Source organism: Juglans microcarpa x Juglans regia, chromosome 7S, assembly GCF_004785595.1.
Source record: "Juglans microcarpa x Juglans regia isolate MS1-56 chromosome 7S, Jm3101_v1.0, whole genome shotgun sequence".
Taxonomy (NCBI): domain Eukaryota; kingdom Viridiplantae; phylum Streptophyta; class Magnoliopsida; order Fagales; family Juglandaceae; genus Juglans; species Juglans microcarpa x Juglans regia.
The window spans coordinates 21,030,674-21,049,979 of NC_054607.1; the positions used below are offsets into that span (position 1 = coordinate 21,030,674).

Genomic DNA, 19,306 nt, shown 5'->3' on the forward strand with positions numbered 1-19,306 from the left:
TCTTCTTCTTCTCATTACCAGCTATTACCAATGCTAAGTTTCCAGGTGGACTATTTCTTCTACCACCTAGTCTTCTCTCTTCAGAAAAGAGTTTACTGGTAACCTCTGAAAAAATTATTTTCTCCTTCCCATGTATCAAAATAGGCTTCATATGCTCATAGGAAGGTGGAAGAGACCAGATGAGTCTCAAGGCTTGATCCTCATCATCAATTTTAACTCCAATAGATTCTAGCTCAGAGATAACGCCTTGTGTAATTCTGATTGAATCAAAACATCCTTGACTTGAACTTGCCACAAGCCAAAATTGATTCTCCCATCAAATTTCTCCACCTCATATCTGATAGAATTTGAAACCTTATTTCCTGATATTGCTTTGATGAATTTTTATCGTAAAAATAAATAGTACTCACTAAGTAAGTTCCCAGGAAAGATTATTCTTTCCTTGACAGAACTTCAAAGTTCTCAGAAAAGATTGGAGTGTCACACTGGATCACTTAAATACCAATCTCCTAGACAGAACCTCTTTAAACTGTACGTATCCACACTATCACACCAAAGCTCCACCCACCAAAAAGAACCTAGTGGCTCTAATACCACTTGTTAGGAATTTAGACCTTCTAAATTCACCCTCAGGATCTACTTTTTGGTGAAATATGAAAAAAAATAAAAAAATAATAACAACACAAGAATTTACGTGGAAACTCCCTTAAACAGGAGAAAAACCACCAAACCCAGAGAAGAAAATATACTGTGAAAAATTATTACAATAACAATTTTTCTTCTCACCCCAAATGACACCCACAAAACTTCCCCACTAGTAAAATTTTAACTCTCATTCCTTTCATTTTTATAAAAAAAGGCTAATAGAAGACTTTTTTTAGAGTCACAAGTTACTAATTAAGTTTATGACTTGGTGTAATTAACTAAGAGACCAAGCACCCTATTTATAGGCCATGGGCCTTGGCTCCTCCATTACTTCCCACCGATGTGGGACTCCAAAGGAGCATAAACCCAACACGGCATAGTGGTCGGGGACTACCTCAAAGCCGACAGAATTTTTTAAAACTACAGAAGAAGAAGAAAAGAGAGAGAGAGAGAGAGAGAGAGCTTATACTCGAGAATTATCCTAACAAATCTAAAAGATTCTGATCCATTTGCGATATATATTTTTTCATAAATGAAATTGATGAACTTAATTATAAAAATAATGAAAGATTCTGATCGAATTATTACTACAAAGAAAACCAATAAAGAATATTTCTCCCATAAGACAAGTGTCATATACCTGCGCAAAGAAACATACATGAAGGGCATACAACGTCCCATTAAATCTACCGTTGGTCTGGCCAGAGACAATAACTGATTTTTTATATTATATACAAGAATCAGTCTGGAGCAAAAACGAAGTTGAAACAAAAAAGAAAGCATGAAAAATATCCCGTTGAACTCATCCTTTTGGTAGCTGTATAATATCATGAGCAAACAGGCAACTCATGAGGAACAAGAAAGCATGCAAACACCAGGCCTATAAGCCCAAGCAGGAGGCAAGCGAGCATATTTTTCCATTCCCGGTTGCTCATCATATGGCCGCTGCATTATTTTAAGCAGCCTCCGGACTTCTCCAAAATCACCAAGTTCAGCAGCATCAATGGCGCCTTGGCATAGATAGTTCCTGAGTACGTATTTCGGGTTTACTGCATTCATTGACACCTTCCTTTCCTCATCTGAGATGCCACCACTGGCCAGCTGTAAAAGTTTGAAAGTTCAGTGAGAACAATTGAATTAACCCTACATGGACACACACTCTTCCCTGTCTGCGCTGCTCAACGGGCATTGTTTCCAAGACAGAAATTGATTATCCACAGACTACATCCTATGGTTAGTAAAACATAATACTATGTAAAAGGTTCCGAAGATATCTAGGTAATGATCGAAATTGAAATGGTAGTCATAGAGCTTTTGCATTTTGTACTCTGTTCTTCCACCTTCATGGAAAACTCTCAGAGTTAGGAAGATCATGATGTGCTTGGTATATTATCAATATTGTGGTTAACAAAACACTTTTAAGTTTGTCATACAATGATATATTTTCCCAAAATATCTGAGTATAAGTTGTCCACAAATAATTTTTGAAGACAAAGAACATCTAATGGAGCAAAAAAAGAAAAGCATAAGAGAGAGAGAGTGAGAGAGAGAGAGAGAGAGATCTAAGGCCATATATCAAAGGATGAGAGACTCACAAGGGTTTCTCTTAAAGTCAAGAATGAATCATACTTAAATCCTATGTGAAACACTAACAAAAGCTAACAAAAGAATTATAAAAGTAACAAGGTTCGGAGCCATAGGACTCAATCTCCGAACTCCTATCAAAATGAAGTTCTAAAAAATGGTTGCAGCATAACAACCAAAGATTGGGCATTTCTCATTTAAGACCTTGTCCACTATCTTATAGAAATTATTTCAACTCCAGAAGGTTTTAAACTTAATTCTGGTGGTTCAGAGTTATTCCTTAGTCAAGATGACCGGGGTTTCAGTTAAAGGAACCACTGTGTGGTGCAACTCACCAGGAATAAGCAGCAGATTAGACATTGAGACTATAGACCACTTCACAAAAACTACCAGGAGTATGCTTGCAGGAGAAACACAATGGCCCTTATCTACTGAAGAAACTCTCTGAGGGCTTATCTGCATTCTTGGGAAGATACAACCCAGTTTAAATGGCTCATCTAAGATTTTTTTTGATAACTCTTCTCTCCTATAGTAAGATTTGGCAAGATGGCTGGCCTGCTATGATAATGGCCTCTTAGGAGGTTATGGAGAATTTTTCTGTAACGAGTCTTCAGAAAAATAACCAATGGCTGCATCCTTGTCCCCATCTCAAAAAGTAGATAACTAAAGCAGCGGACTCATTTTTTTTTTTTTGGATAGGTAACTAAAGCAGCGGACTCATACACCTGCTAGACAACCCGGGGTGCCTTTGCTCAGTATCAAAGAATTCTTGGGAAATAAAGGAGTAACTTAAGTTTATATGTTGTTGAATCAAATTCAAAGATATTAAACACTCATGAAGCTGAAGTGTTTCGGTAGTTGCATCAGATAGGACACACAGCATTTTCTTCCTGAGTCTAACATATTAATTTTTTAAAGGCATTGCAGTCTCTATCAAACTTTTTTGTAGAACATAAAAGTAGTGCCATTCTCTATTCCAAACCCACTCAAAAGATTAAGGCCCCGTTTGGCTGTTAAACTCATCTAAGTTCAACTCAGTTCAATCTAATTTTAAACTAAGTCTAACATCCAAACACCCAACTCTCAAATTATTAAACTCATGTTAACTCAAAATATTTTTACACGTGGGACCCGCAAGCCTTTTCAATTCAACACTTCTTTACAGGTGGGACTCACAACTTTTTTCAAACTTCCTATAAATACATTTAAATTCATCTTAACATCCAAACAAATTTAAACTTATTTTAGGTAGACCCCACAAAACTCACTCTACCATATCAACTTACTGCTATTCATAAAGAACTCAACTCAACTCAACATCCAAACACAGCCTAAGAAACTCTCTAACATACTAACATATAGAAAGTCATGAAAGTGAAATCAAGAGTTGGAGAGAGAAGATGGGTCTATGGGTGTGAAATAATCAAGAGGTAGATGATGTCTATGTGTCTATGAAAGTGAAATCAAGAGTTAATCAAATAATCTCAATTTTCATGAGAAACAAATATATTCAGAGAGCAAAATCCAAAAATAGAAAAAAAAAAAATCAGTCATTATCTACCTCCTCAATGTAAGATTTTGCCCAGCTGATCCATGCCTCCTTCCGCTCCTTGCCAATATCTAACAAAACAGCCTTCAGTGGCACCAACAACTCCTCTTCAGGAATGCTGGGATCAGCTTTAATATTTGAAAGCAACCGAAAAAAATTTGTGTAATCTACTTTGTCAACTGCCATATTATTTAGAAGTTTACTGATCAACTGTTTATTGTACTTTGGGAGGCCAAGTTTCTTAGTCATTATTGCTTGATACTCATCCATAAATTTGGTTCCATATCTGTAAAAGGTCAAAATACAATATCATCCATTAACCATCAACTACAGTTGCTATTATCTAGAAGAAATGTTTAAAGGATACACCAACCTTTCCATGGCATAGTTTGCCTCTTTATCATTTATCAACTGGGCAGCTGACAGAGTTGATGCGAATTGTGCAATATTCCAGAGTCCAATGTCAGGTTGATTTGCAAAACAGTATCTTCTACCAGGAAGATCCGTGGTATTTGGTGTGTAACTTGGGTCAAAAGCGTCCAGAAATCCAAAGGGACCATAATCAATGGTGAGACCCAAAATGCTCATATTGTCAGTATTAAGCACACCATGAGTAAAACCAACCCCCTGCCAGTTAGCAATCAAGGTAGCAGTACGCTCAGCCACCTCCACCACCCAAGCTGATTCAATCCAGCATTGGAAAAAAAAGAGAAAGAGAGTCAAAATTATTGCCTACAGTAGTTCAACTTTTGTTCAACTATAATGGCATTGACTATACGAGGAACAACAAATTAAGGATAGATGAAAATAAAACTATTTGTCAGCATGAAGTAAAATTCATCTTCCTTCAGCATTAGAAGCCACAACTACACCAAAACCATGCATCTATCACTAAAAAATGTGTACAATATATAGGAGCGTCAGTGAAGTGAATCCTACTCTCCATGAACAGCAACATTGACTACATTATCTGCAGCAGATGAGTTATTTGACTGAAGAAATCAGACATATGTGGACTTCGCAAATAGATTGAAAGTAGGTAAGAATCATAAGTACATGATAGATGGATTCTTGAACACTGAACAACCAAAGCTAGTTTTCATTCAGCTACAAGATTCCATTACTGAAAGATGTAAATCCGTTGAAAAATAAAAAGTACGCACATTGGAGAGGTCAATTCAGTTGGGCATCATCTAGGATGATGTTAGCCCTGCCTAATCACTTTCTGGGCATGACTTAAGCTACAATGCCATCGTCAGGATCAGGCAAACTAGTTGGCAAGCTAGTTATCCCCTACTCCAAGACCCACAACTGTCCCAAACAGGTATCTGAATCAAAAACCAATCGAAAGGGATCTTCTAGCAAATAGTCAAAGTGAACTCTTCTTATTACAGCTGTCAGATAAGGCAACAATGGTTTAGCAGACCATTAAGTAATCACTTGAAAATGTTCTAGACTTGGAGTTAACTAATCATCAAACCATGATAAGATAATTTTGTCATGGGATTTCCATGCGCACTAGCTTTATCATCTATGCCACTTGCACCCTTGCCAGCACTCTAAAATGAAAGTTGATTACCTGCATACTTGTTTGAAGTTAGATCCACAACTGAATGATCTTCATCGCCTGTAGTGAAAGATAAACTCTCACTTCTATTCATGTTCTCTATATGAGGAAAATGTTTCCTAATGGCATAGTCTGCCAGAGCACGAACAATGCCAAGGTCCTCTTTCCCTCTAGAGGCATGTATTTGGTAAGATCCAAAGCGCAGAAAAGATTGGGAAACTCTGCAGACAATTGCCCCAGGCTCTTCCTTTGGATTTCCACTGCAAATCCAGACATTAATTAGGATCCATATGCTTAGCATGCAGTTTATATGAATGCAAAACCAGGAGCCCTAGAATCTGCCAATCTAATGGCATAATTAGAAATATCGAAAGAAATTCCAAAAACCCAAAAGACTTAGAAGAAACTGGGAAAAAAGAATTTAAAATTTTCATATTCAACATCTTGAAGTTAAAGTCATTTTTTTCTATGATAATTACATTCATTTATGGATTCTGAATCCTTAGATTTCCCATAGCAAAAGAACTCTCTGCCCATTCTCAAAAAAAAAAAAATTAATAACCCTCAAACAGGTTTACACATTAAAAAACAAGAAACTAGAATATGGTAACGTATACATTAAACATATGCATCATAACTCATATAATGTTTAAACTTACTCATAAAACATGTCTCGAGTCACATATTTTCCAGTTGTGACAAGACAAAGTGCACGAGTTGTTGGAATTCCTAGACTATGCATTGCTTCACTGCAAAGGAACTCCCTGATGCTACTGCGGAGCACGGCAAGGCCATCTGCAAAGCGACTGTAAGGAGTCTTGCCAGCCCCTTTAAGCTGAAGTTCCCACCTTTCAGACTTAGAATTGATTATCTCTCCTAGCGTTATTGCCCGACCATCACCCAACTGTCCAGCCCACATGCCAAACTGATGTCCTCCATAGCACTGAGCATAGGGCAAGCTACACAGTCGAAGATTAAATTGGAGCTTGATGAAAAGTTTCAAGGGTCTGATTGCAATACTTTTGAAAAAAACTAATGAAAAAAATACTTACGCTCCCACCAATGTTGATGCCCAGAAAATAAAAGGGAAAAATCAGGCCTTTCAAATCTGAAACTCCAGAACAAAATTTCACAGTTAGGCCAATGGAGTGGATATACCTACCACATTTGCAATATGTATCACACCCAAAAGTAGAACAAACAAGGGTCTGTTTACCACACGACTTCAGAGAATGAAATTTGACCATTATAAGTAATAAATCAACCAAGTTCCCAGATGCGGGTTTCCAACCATTGCGTCACGTTATTACCTCATGCAAGTCATTTTTAATGTAACAAGTACCCTGTTCTTTCTGTGAAGAGAAGAACTGGGCATTGAAAGTTCGCAAGAGTAACTCGTCAATTTGGAAATGGCCATCAAGGCCTTTCTTCCTAAAAGATGCTTCCAAAGATATCCTTAGTTTCAGATAGATCTACATATGGTGTCACAAAACACAACACCACACAATCTGACGTGCATAGGTGCCAAACAAAAAGAAAACTCACTCTTGAGGGTCCAAATCAAGCAACTCTGCAACTGACTCTGACCACGCAACGAGCTGAGGATTCTCCACTTCTGCCGACGGCAACACTTTGGTATAACAAGCATGCAATACCTAAAATCCGAAAGCATACGTCCCATTGATTGAAAAGGTCTCTCAAAATCACATCCATCAAATTAATCTTCTCCACAATAATATACCACTAAATTTCAATAAACTATAACAACTTTCTGACACCTGTTGTTTACAGGATCATTCTTAATTTAGAAATCATTCGAAATCATCTCAAAAGGTTCTGTTTTATTTTCACTTACTTTTTATTTTCCTAGGTAAACATACACAAATGGGGAAAAAACCACCAGTCTAGAGAGTATAACACAAGTATCTCGGGATTTTCTTTTCCCTTCTCTATTCAGTGACCAAATAGAACATAACGAAAGCAAATCCAAAAAATAAACGACAAGAATAAAGAAAGTAGACCTCTCGTGGGATGCTATCGGTTCTAGGATCACCGGGCAACTCTCTGACAAAGGAGTGGTCCCAATTGAGATCCTCAAGCTTCAACCCAAGCCTCTTGCTATAATCCCCAGCATCGCTCCCGAGGCTCTGGTTCTTCAAATCGCGGGCCACGGAGTCGACGGACACGGCAAGGTCCGGTGAGGGGGAGTCCATGGAAACAACACCAGCACCACCACCTGTTCGGGAGCTGACGTGGCAGGAAAGTGAGGGCGATACGGAAATATAAGGAGGAGGAGAAGTAACCGGGAATCCGGTAGAACGACGGAGGCGGAGGCGGAGGCGGAAGCTGAGAGCGGAGAAGAATGGAGCTGAGAGAGGAGAGAGAGCAGAAGGCTTGGGAGAAAAAATTGAAAAATGGGAAAGCAACTTCATTTTCTTTTCTTTTGGTTTTAGAATTGTGTACTAAAAATAATAATAATAATTGCGTTAAAAAATCTAAAATGTGTGAGAGAGAGAGAGAGAGAGAGAGTCAAACAATCTAGTAATCTACGATAAGATAGTTGCTACATACGTGACCGACCAACTCACCACGTTCACATCCACACTATCTCTTCTCCCACGTTGTCCCTTGTAAATTAAAAAACAGATAATTTATAAAAAAAATAAAATAAATTAATTACATTAAATTATTAAAATTATTGTTATTATAAAATAAATTTAATATAAAATATATTAATTTATAAATTTATAAATTTATTTTTTGTCACTATAACATTTTTCATTTAAGAATACTAGTGGATGAATGCTCAAGTTCTTCCATATATTTAATAAAAGAAGCTAAACTCAAATCGCATCGTGCAAGTGCAGGAAAAACACAATTGATGTGGTAAAATAAAAACATACCGTTTAGTGAAAAAAATAGAGACGCATAGTTTGACTCCAAACATTTTCCCCCGCCCCCCCTCCTCTCCATTCAAGCTCTCCTTCCCTCATTCAGTTTTGTCTTCCTTTTTTCTCTGCATTGAAGCCTCCCTCGAGTCCTCCCTCCATCGAAGCCTCCCTCTCTCCCTTCATCTTAATACCCCACAAGCAAAAGTTGCAAGATTTTGAAATTTTGCTTCTATCTTTTGAACGGATCATAAAAGGAGCAACTTTGGGTATAAAATAAAAAAAATAAAAAATAATTGCAACTTGCTTTTGCTTCCATCCAATTTAAGCTTGTATGCGTAGAACAATCCCATAGCTAGATAGATACATATAAATATTTCATGAATATCAATGTGAATCATACAAAAACAACCTTGCCAATGATTTTCCAATTTCTTTTATTCATGCATTCAAATGAAAAGAGAGCTAGCTTCTGAAAGAATTTGGTCGAATGAATGAGATTTTGGGCGAGACAATAAAGAGACAGGTTTTGAAACAGAGGATTCATCTTGATCATTTACAGCTCGAGTCTTCTTCTTTTGTGCAACCGGAACCAATGAGAAAACCGGATCGTACTCCAATAACTCTGGCGCATGGAACAAAGAGAGCTCTGGCGCTTCTTCTTAAATATCTTATGATGGGGTTATGATAGTAGATGGCTCTGCCATCAAGTTTAATGGTGGAGGAAGAGGAGTAGGAGGATGCTTGCTCCATGCTCAGACATATAGTTGTTAAGGCTTGGGATGCACAAAAGATATCTCTTCTTTTCATCTTCTGGATAACAATAACACACAAGAGAACTTGGGGTTTTTTTTTTTTTAATATTGATTGACGTTGTAATTTTTTTTAGAGAAATGATATTTGTAGTCATGAGTGTACAAGCGCAGTATAATTACTTTAAAAAAATAAATAAATATGAGATCTACATGAAAATAAATTAACTTTTTAATAGTGGATCTTACTATTTTTCAAACCAACTACAAGACGCTTGCACACTCCACGATTGTATGTAGTATTACTATTTTTTTTAATATCGATTGACATGGCATTACAAGAATCAGCCGGCTCCCCACCGCTTGTGCCCCTCGATTGTACATAGAAGAATTGATATTTAATAGTTTATGAAAAACTTATTTTTAACATTTTCTCAACAAAATGTAAAACACAAGAAATAAAAGAGAGAGAATAAAGTTCTTTCAACCCAATTTAGCCCCAAAATTATCACGAAATTTTAGTTTAGCCTCAAAACTCAAAGGGAATTACCCAGCCGAACCCCACTTCCTGTTAAACGATTCGATTACGTTCTACCACTCTCTGCACAGCAAATTCAACTTCTTTGCACCTTCAGGGACCGAATTCTGCTTCCAAATTGGGCCAATTTCCACCAATTTGACTCAGTTCCATCCATACGATGTCTATCAGCTAGGAACGATTGGCGGCACTCGGGGTCTCGATGCTGGCTTTTACTAGGGATTCGTTTGGGTATTTGTATTGAAATTGGGTTCGGTGGAGTCATGGAATTCGGAATTTCTGACAGTAGTGGTGAGCTTAATTCAATGACTATGTTTATCACTGTGTTTTGTGGGGTTTTGGATAGCTTAAAATTTGGTGAACCAGAGTTGGGTGTTTATAAATTTTATTACTTTTTGTGTTCTCTGGGCAATTAATGGTTTTGATGGGTTTGGTAGTTGTAGTCGTAAGCATAGAAAAAGAATTGACTGTTTTTTTAAAAACTTCCGTTACCGTTTTGTGGTTGAAGTTCGATGCAACGTGCTTGGCTTATTGAATTTCATTGGATTGTGTTTGGGCTCCTGTTCTTGACAAAATTTAGGTTTTTCTTCTTTCTAGCTGGTTGATTTATTGCAATTTCCATGTTCGCTGTCTGACTGTTGTTTATGTATCGTTTGGCTCAAGTTTGTGTTACGTTGTGAATAGTAGCTTATGAACATGTTCTTCTTCAATTGAGGTGATTTGAAGTGCATGAAGGAATCAATGATTATTAAGTTTCCATGTTTCTTTTAGGTGGATGTTGGGGAAATGTGATGGGTAGTAAACTCTCCAATTGGACGTGGGACTTCTTAAGTAAGAGTTTTTGGTGGTTTAAGGATTTTTACGAGTTTAATTCAAGTTTTGTGTTGGGCTTTTGATGAGTTTAACTTTAACTTACTGGTTTTGATTGGGTGATGGCCTTTTTTTTCTTTTCTTTTCTTGTTTCCTATTTGGCTGCTCAGAGGATGATGTGAAACAGCTTCTTTTTTTTTTTTTTTTTTTTTTTTTGGTAATGACCTTATGTACAGAAACAAGAAGTGGCCTTAATATTGTTATTATTGTTTTCTGTTGGTGCATCAGATGCCAAATTATGCGCCAGTCTTCTGAAATTTTTTCATACGTAACCCAATGGAAGGATATCTTCTCTTTCCTATTGTAAATTTTGATAATATTTAGCGGCCACGTCCCAGAAACTTGCTCATCTAATAAACGGTCTTTATCTGAAACAACTGCAGGAACAGATGATGACCTTCCTCCTTCACATCAAAATAGATTTCAAAGAGCAGGCCACGCTGCTGGTAATGGAAGATCTCAAGTTGGTGGTTCTGCTCCTTTACCTAGGATGCATGCTGATATGGAAACCCAGATCCACCACATTGAACAAGAAGCATATTCTTCAGTCCTTCGGGCCTTCAAAGCTCAATCTGATGCAATCACTTGGGTATATATTCATTTATTTAGTCAAGATTGTACTGGTGGGCGTCTGAAAGTTTTTGTATTATCTATTATTTAGGACAAGGAAAGTTTGATTACGGAACTTAGAAAGGAGCTCAGAGTGTCAGATGAGGAACACAGAGAGCTTCTATCCCAAGTTAATGCTGATGACATAATCCGGAAGATAAGGTCTGAATATGCTGGTCATATTCTACTAATTAGCTTGTACTGAGGTCTGCATTTTAACGGGAAGTGTAATGAATTGTTCTGTAGGGAATGGAGGAAGGCAAGAGGGCTCCAACCTGGCATGCTCAATGTTACTCAGCCTGTTCACGATCCCACACCTAGTCCTACAGTTTCAGCATCATGCAAGAAACCAAAAACATCACAATCTGTAGCTCCCTTATCCCTCGGTGGGCCATCTCCTGCAATGCATCCATCTGTGCAACCATCTTTATCGGCCTTGAGACGAGGTCCTCCTCCAGGAGCAAGGAATAAGAAGCCAAAATCAGTAAGATAGTTCAGTTTTCTCTATTCTTTTCTTTTTTGCTCTTTTTCGCTGTCCTCTACTTTGTTTTGACGGGGAACATTGCATGCTGCATCTTCAATGAAGTCCATGCAGTATCCTTCTACTGGTCTTACAGGAAGGGCCCAGGTTGGTAATCGTGGTTCTTCAGGTACCCTTGAGAGAAATGGACCTACTGAGACTGCAACCTATGATCCATGGATTGGTAGAAAAGTATGGACAAGGTGGCCTGAAGACAACCACTTTTATGAGGCAGTTATAACTGATTACAATCGTGTTGAGGTGTGTTGTACTGTTGACTGCACGCTTAAACATTTAATGGGTCTTTGTTACTCTTACTACTTTGCAACTGTTTTATAGGGCCGACATGCTCTGGTGTATGATATTAATACTGCAGATGAAACTTGGGAGTGGGTCAATCTGAAAGAGGTAAATGCATTGCCATGTTCATAGAGTTTCCATCAAGTTTCAACACAGTATATATTTATTCATTAATTTTTTACCGTGCAATATACAGCATAGATGTGTTGAATAATGAAAATTGTTGAATACTGATGATTATCTTTAGTTATTATCTTGTGTCAATATGTAGTGCATCTTGTTCTTATTCTGTTCACAAACATTACGAAGCTAAGCTGTAGTGTTTGTAGGTTCAATTACTTTATTTATTACTATCAAAGTATGAGGCATTTGGTGTCAACTAAGGTACAATCTATGATGAGTATGGGGTATTTTTCACTTAACATATGAAAGACTTGAGAATGACGACTCTGAAAATCTTCTAATGCGATATATGGAAGGCATTTATCACTTGACATCCTGCTTGGTTGCTACACAATTCATCATTTACTCATGATGCATTTTGAAATATTATTGCTTCAAGTTTTGGACAATTGATGTGTGTGGAAGAGTCTTAAAAGGGGCAGAAGACATTTGGGTTTGAACGTTATAATGTTTGGAATGTATTCTAGTCCTTGTCGGTTGATTCTTCTATCTTTTTAAAGGGCCACTCTCATTGTTTCAATTCACTCCCTAAAGGCTTCTTTGACCTGTTCTAGGCTGCTCTATAGGTAATTTGTTGGTTAATAAATTTTTATAGGAACAAAATTACCTGGCACCCTTTGGCTAATCCTGCAGTTGTTTATGCATTGTCATCTTGTGATAATATATCATTTGAACATGTCAGCTTTTACGGCACCTCTATAACTTTTATTAATCTCTTACTTATGGGGAAGGAATACCGTGATTACATTGAAATTGATATCATCCTTGCTTATAATTATTAACTCTCAATTGCTAGATATCTCCTGAAGATATTAGGTGGGAAGGTGAGAATCCTGGAGTTTCAAGTAAGAGTGGCCACCCTGGACCAGGCCGGGGGGTAAAGAGATCCATTCCACGTGGTGGTGCAGTTGCCGGTGCAGGAAGAGGTAGAGGATCAAAGGGCCGGTCCCAAAACCACTTTCCCTTATCACAGAATGGAATTGGGAAGAAGGCAATGTGTGATATTGAAATAGTTCACACGGATACACTTATCAAGGAGGTATGGTAATGAAGGCATTTGATTATTAGAAGAAACTGTCAGTATGGTAGACTTGTGTTTCGCTAATTTATGTGAAAATTAACAGGTAGAAAAAGTTTTTGGTGCTAATCATCCCGATCCCTTGGAGATAGAGAAAGCTAAAACAGTGCTGAAAGTAAGAACTATGTATCTTCTGCACTTTATCTTGCATGTTCTTTCATTACAACAAGTGTGATATGTCCTTTGAAACGCAGGAGCACGAGCAAGCCCTTGTTGATGCAATTGAAAGGCTTGAAGATGCATCTGACGGTGAAAGTGGTAATCACTAATTGACAAATAACCTTGTTATATAGTAGTTGGTGTTAAATAAAGTAGTATTGGCTTCTGTTGTATCAATTTGTTTTAGTTTTTGTATATTCAGATTCAACGTTTCCGCTTGTGTGATTTGTTAATTAATTTTCAGTCCTTTAATTCACCAGCAGTTGTCTAAGAAAATGGGACAAAGTTTTGAATCCATTGCTATCCTATGTCTGAATTCGTCATTGACGCCATAGGTTAGAGAGCTCCTTGTTTCAAGCACTTAAATAGAAAACCATTTAAAATACGTCACAATCCAAACATTTGGAGTTCATATTAGTTTTCTAATGTTTTGAATTTTAACGTGGTAAAAGATCTTGTTGCTATTTTGACCTTATAGGCGCATACATCTCTGAACCGATAAACCAGTAGAATTGGCATTCATCAATTATAGTGTTATTCCCTCCTGCTGGGAAGGAAGAAAAGCTTTTAATAGCTGTATTAATGAAGGAAACAATAGCTCTTACGTTCCCCTTTGGCTTCCAAGCAGATGGAGAACATCGTTTCTTGCAGGGGCAGTCGACAGAACAAGGATGAGGAAAACCGCAACATGATGCAACTGGTGAGAGTAGAGTAGTTGAAAGTCCTAATGGGGATAACATTGGATAGAGAGGGTAGAGTCGCATACATGATCCACAAGAATATGCCCATGACATACAGTTTAATTCAGCACCTATGTATGTATACATGTAGCATGCCGTGCAATGTAAAAATCACCCAAAGTTTTATGCTTGGCTTGTGGTCTATTGGTTAGAAAATTAGGCTTGGTTATTTTGTTAGTTTAACTTGGCTGGGAAAATGCTTGTGTAAGATGACTTCACCATGTAAATATTATTTTGATAATGCATGCTATTCTCTCTCTCTCTCTCTCTCTCACACACACACACAAGCCAAGTTCTTTGGACAGCTGGCCATTTTTTTATTTTTTATTTTTTTTACCGTGATGGCACGAAGAATCCAAAAGAAGAATCTGATCCTGCAAATGAACAAAGGTGAAAGATCAGGATGCATATACACACGATGCAAGGATAAAACCCCAATTAGAACCCCGTGAACTGGTAATATAGCTACAACGAATAAGCAAATTCAAGGATAAGATGATCCATTTGTGCATCAAAAGCAGTGGCTTAGCCCTTCCTTCAAATGTGTTTCATGTTTCAACACGTCCAGCAGCATAACTCAACTTGTTCATCTGCTTCACACCAATAAAAGCCATTCAGATTTCCCATAAGAAAGACTCAGCTTTTGGGGAACGTAGGATGGAGTTGTGTCGAAAAGGATTGAGGCGATCATGCCAAAAGGATACCCTAGACTCACATAGCCCAGAACTTGTTCAATCTGATCAAATCCTGCACTTAGAGGTGATTCCTGCCCTATTCGAGCAGATCTCACCTCACGTCCTCCACCCCATCCCAAACAGGGTTATGGTTTCAACAGTGCCAATGAATTTACAATCACTTGCCCTATGGGGGAGGCATGCAGGGGCAGTTCTTGCCTGTGAACACAATAGACATTACACTACACAGAAAATATAGATTTTGATCCAAGTTTTCACACTACACAATCCCAAAATCCAAATACAATACCAAAAATTGCAAAGAAAAAACGTGAAGAAAGAGATAGATTACCTCACGAAAGATTCTGTGAATCTGTGTAACAAAGCTATCCTATCGTCTATAGACAATATTTATGTCCAACGTCATTGAGCCAAACAATAGTATTGAGTCCACCCGTGCACGCCCAGGTTGACGGGCAGATTTTCTCGCTTAGATCCTTGCAGCGTAAACAGGCCAAGTAGTAGAGACCCGCTACCTCCGCCTTACCAGCAATTGGAGCACCTGTGACAGAAAAGACAAGAATGAGAGTTGCGCATGGTCAAACTGGAGCATCTAACATTAACCAACAAATAAATTCAGGTTAATGTGCTATTACCCCCAACCTACCATTTGTTTTATACTCTACATCCCAAGATACCAAATTGAACAGATTACACCTTCAAACTATTGGGGACTGACAAATAGCGCTATACATCCAAATTTGATTATTATGATAATGAAAAATAAGTTATGAAGTACAATATTGACTTTTGGATCTTAACAGAGGATGCCATTTGATAGTCAGCAATAGGGGTAGGTGCAACACATTGGTTTTCATAGTTTGGAATGTGAAGTGTAAAACACCTAGAATTTTTTTTTTTTTTTTTTTTTTTTTATAAGTAAAAAAAACACCTAGAAATTTCAGGGTGAAAAGTGTATTTCGGCCGTAAATTTATTAAAGAGAAATACAACACTCCAGATTAGGTTCAAAGAAACATGATAATGAAGTAGCAAGTGCTTAATTGTGCTTGTAAGAACTACCAAGGCCAGCAACAAGAGCAAGACTTCTATTTTCTTGAGTACTATAAAATTTTCTTCATAACCCAAGTACATAAGAAGTATACAACAGCAAACACCTAATTACAAGTAAGAGCAAGACTTCTGTTTGACAGATGAAATTATGCCTATTAAAATCTTACGGTAATTTAATGCTTTCTGAACTTTAATACAAGTACCAGAAGTTGTGAAATCTGTTCAATCAATAAAATTGTCTTCCACTCAATAATATAACACTACTTGGTTTGTTTTCACAAACTATCTCAACTCATCTCATCTCATTTTATCTAATCATTACAACTTTATCAAACTTACACAAAATACAATAAACAATTCAACATTTTCAAATCATAAAAAAAAAAAAATTATATTAAAAAATTATATTCTAACAATATTGTATTCAACTTTCAACTTTTATCTCATCTCATCTCATCTGTGTAACCAAACAAGCATTTTTGCTAAGAAAGACATGTATTCATCCACCTACTTCTTCAACTTATCCCCAACACCTTTTTAGATATCCCATGTGAAATAACCTATATGATTCACATATACATTTAGACAGACTCCAGGAATTGCTGGAAGATAAATACCATCAAAAGGTTGGAGCTTTCGTATCAAAAGCGAAACGGTAAAGGTCCAAAAAGAACTCAGGACTCGCATGCTTAATCACACAAATTTATAATCAAATATATATAAAGGCACATGCCAGCCTGTAATCTGAAAAGTGTCTTACCAGAATATAAACCAGTCCCTAAACAAAATGTAATGGTTGCTAATTAATCATTTGAGAAATGCTTTGGCCATAAAAAGATCCAACAAAAATAACCATATAGACAAGCCGATGTTTAGAAAAAACCAGCACCCAAGATTATCACTCATCAGATGGACTTACAATCTTACTCACATACACGGTCTCTTTGTTGGGTTCTAGTTACACACTGTTATATAACTATTAATAATCAAAACATTTTCATTAGATTAATAGTTTGCCATCTACATTTTGGATTAAAAACTTCCATACACTTATCAAGTGAATTTCCCTTCAACGAGATACCATCTACTGCTAAATCACCCACGTTCAGTATATACTAAACAATAAAAAAACTATAATTCTTATAATTGACCGAACAAAGTATATAAGACCAATTAAAAACAATCATTTTTCACGAAGAGTGCATTTTTAAAATCGAATGTTCATTCCATAGATCTGTAAAGTAATCCATCAAACAAACAAAAGGAACAATCTATTTACTGCAAAGGATAAAAAAATCATTACGTTTTTCCAACCCAAAAAAGAAGAGAAAATGAAAAAAGTCGATCTCTGAAATTTGTTGCAAAACAAGCAAAAGAAAAATCATACCTTCAGACGAGCCCACTCGTAAAATCCTGTCAACAGACAGATTCTCACAGACCCGCTTGAAGACATGAACAACAATCTCGATTTTCGATAACCCAGTGAGAGAAGGCCTCCCACTTTAACCTCCCAGCGGATCTCATGTCAAAGGTCACGGCCTTGTAACCTCTCTCTCCCAACGCAGCTGATAATTTTTTCAAGAGGCCCTAACAACCACTCAAGATTAAGTATGGGTGGACGAGAACCACCACTATTTCCTCTCTTGGTGTGCACACTGCAGAGGCCTCAAGGCTCGTGTGGAGCTCGATTCATCGCGGGTTTAAGTTTGGTGGACTCTAGAGCCTATACTACAGTTTGACTTCCCGTGGGAAATTCGATGGAATCAACAATTTTGCTTATGAGTTCAGAGTAATACACGTGGAGGGATCTGAGAATATGTGAAGCACTGTCGTTTTATTTGCTTTCAATTAAGTCGAAATTGGAGCCAATTTTTTTTAATCAAAAAAGTCGGAATCAGAGTTGGAATTAGAATTGGAGTCGGAGTCAACGGTGGCAATGTACCAACTCTAACTCCGACTCCGACTCCGATATTGTACATATTTTATAAAAATATATATATTTTTATATATTAATCATATATATTTTATAGAACTATAACTTATATAGTTAATTAAATTTAATAAGATGCTAGTATGAACAAATTATTATAAAATAATATGCTTATACTATAATATAAATAAACTAAATTCACTAATAATAGTTTAGTATATGTAAACATCATATTATTAACTATTACTACCATGTAACACTAATGTATAATAACAACAAATGTATAAACACTAATGTATAATAACATTTAATACTGATGTATTGTGTATAAACACAAATATATAAATTTATAATAACATGTATTAGTAATGTATAATAATCAATGTATAATATATATAATACTAATGTATAAATATTAATATATAATAACATATAATACTAATATATAAACATTAACTTATAATATTGACGTATAATAACAATACTTTATACAATGATTTATTTTTTTAATTTTGGTTATGTTTTAATAAAATTGTTTTTAAAAAAAATTGAAATCTAGAAGCTCAAATTAGATTAGTGAGAGTTCAAGATTATCAAATTGAAACTTTAAATGGGTTAAGAAAGAAAAAATCCAATAAAAAAAATTCAAATCCGACTCCGCTCCAATAAGTCAAAGTTGGAGTATGATCAAAGATTATGTGAATCGGAGTCGGAGTCGGAGTGCAAAGTAGGGCACTCCGACTCCAACATTGTCCGTGCTCAGCCCTACTTTCAATAAGGGACATGAGGCAACGTCGTTTGGAAGATAGGCAAAGTTAATAGAACAGCACCGTTTGAGGATCACTAGTAATTGTCAAGTTATCAATGTGTTAATTGACTCTTTTTTCTTTTTTACCTTCACTAATTTTCTTCTCATAGGGTTTCTTTTTGTCTGTAAGACATTAATTTGCTTTCAGCTTGTTCCTTAACTCATTGCACCACTCAACTAATCCAATCTTTTATATATATATATATATATAAAATTCAATCTACCGAGCTTCTTGGGTTCAATCTGCTTTTAATGTCAGACAGTTGAATAAACTTGTGCTCTTTCAAAATCTCAAGAAAAGTGTTATTTATTTTCAAAGGATCATATCACTAATTTCTTGGGAAAATGTTACAAATATTTACATATTGGTTCTATATATATATATATATATATTCTGCACACAATTAGATTATAAATCTATTATTTAATGATAACCAAATTAAGGGTTTATTTTGCTTCATGTTGGGTTAATGTATTCGTGTGGTTCAGGCTTGTATCTTAATATATGTTCATGAACGTGCGCCATGGCTGCGCCTTGTAAGTCATCATGTTCAATCCAAGAATATGACTGTCGAAAGTGTTTCGATTACCCATTATAATCTCAAAACCATTAATTATTAGTGCGTTTGGGTAGATGGATTTGGGAGATTTAGATATTTTGAGTCTTGAAATTTCTAAAACTTTGGATTTGGATTGTTTAAAGAAGTATTCTAACAGAGATCATTTTCCAAGTTATTAGGTTTGGATTTTTAAACAGGCTTTGGTCAGCTAGGTAATTTTCATGGTAATACAACATTTTTTTTTTTATAGGAAATAGACATTCATTTCATTCCATGAAAG

The 19,306-nt window shown here is 36.4% G+C and overlaps 2 protein-coding genes across 6 annotated transcripts; one reads left to right on the forward strand and one right to left on the reverse strand.

The window, feature by feature from the left end:
• Positions 1-1,205: 1,205 nt before the first annotated feature.
• LOC121241151 (protein adenylyltransferase SelO-like) lies at positions 1,206-7,813 on the reverse strand. The gene is given in 9 exon segments (XM_041138794.1): positions 1,206-1,746; positions 3,791-4,064; positions 4,152-4,458; positions 5,358-5,605; positions 6,005-6,304; positions 6,398-6,416; positions 6,419-6,453; positions 6,891-7,000; positions 7,367-7,813. Coding segments are annotated over 9 exon segments (1,959 nt in total). The 5' UTR covers positions 7,778-7,813; the 3' UTR covers positions 1,206-1,491.
• Positions 7,814-9,438: 1,625 nt separating this feature from the next.
• On the forward strand, positions 9,439-14,240 carry LOC121240732 (protein EMSY-LIKE 3-like). Of its 5 annotated transcripts, XM_041138265.1 has the most exons (11): positions 9,440-9,814; positions 10,295-10,400; positions 10,777-10,982; positions 11,055-11,164; positions 11,249-11,486; positions 11,589-11,783; positions 11,862-11,930; positions 12,802-13,044; positions 13,130-13,198; positions 13,278-13,341; positions 13,841-14,240. In XM_041138265.1, exons 3-11 carry the CDS (start codon positions 10,884-10,886, stop codon positions 13,915-13,917), a joined length of 1,164 nt encoding a protein of 387 aa, XP_040994199.1. In that variant the 5' UTR covers positions 9,440-9,814; positions 10,295-10,400; positions 10,777-10,883; the 3' UTR covers positions 13,918-14,240. The 5 variants fall into 5 exon arrangements, with proteins under 5 accessions (XP_040994196.1, XP_040994199.1, XP_040994195.1 ...); XM_041138262.1 differs by lacking the exon at positions 10,295-10,400 and having other exon boundaries at positions 9,439-9,814; positions 11,598-11,783; XM_041138261.1 differs by lacking the exon at positions 10,295-10,400.
• Positions 14,241-19,306: the final 5,066 nt, after the last annotated feature.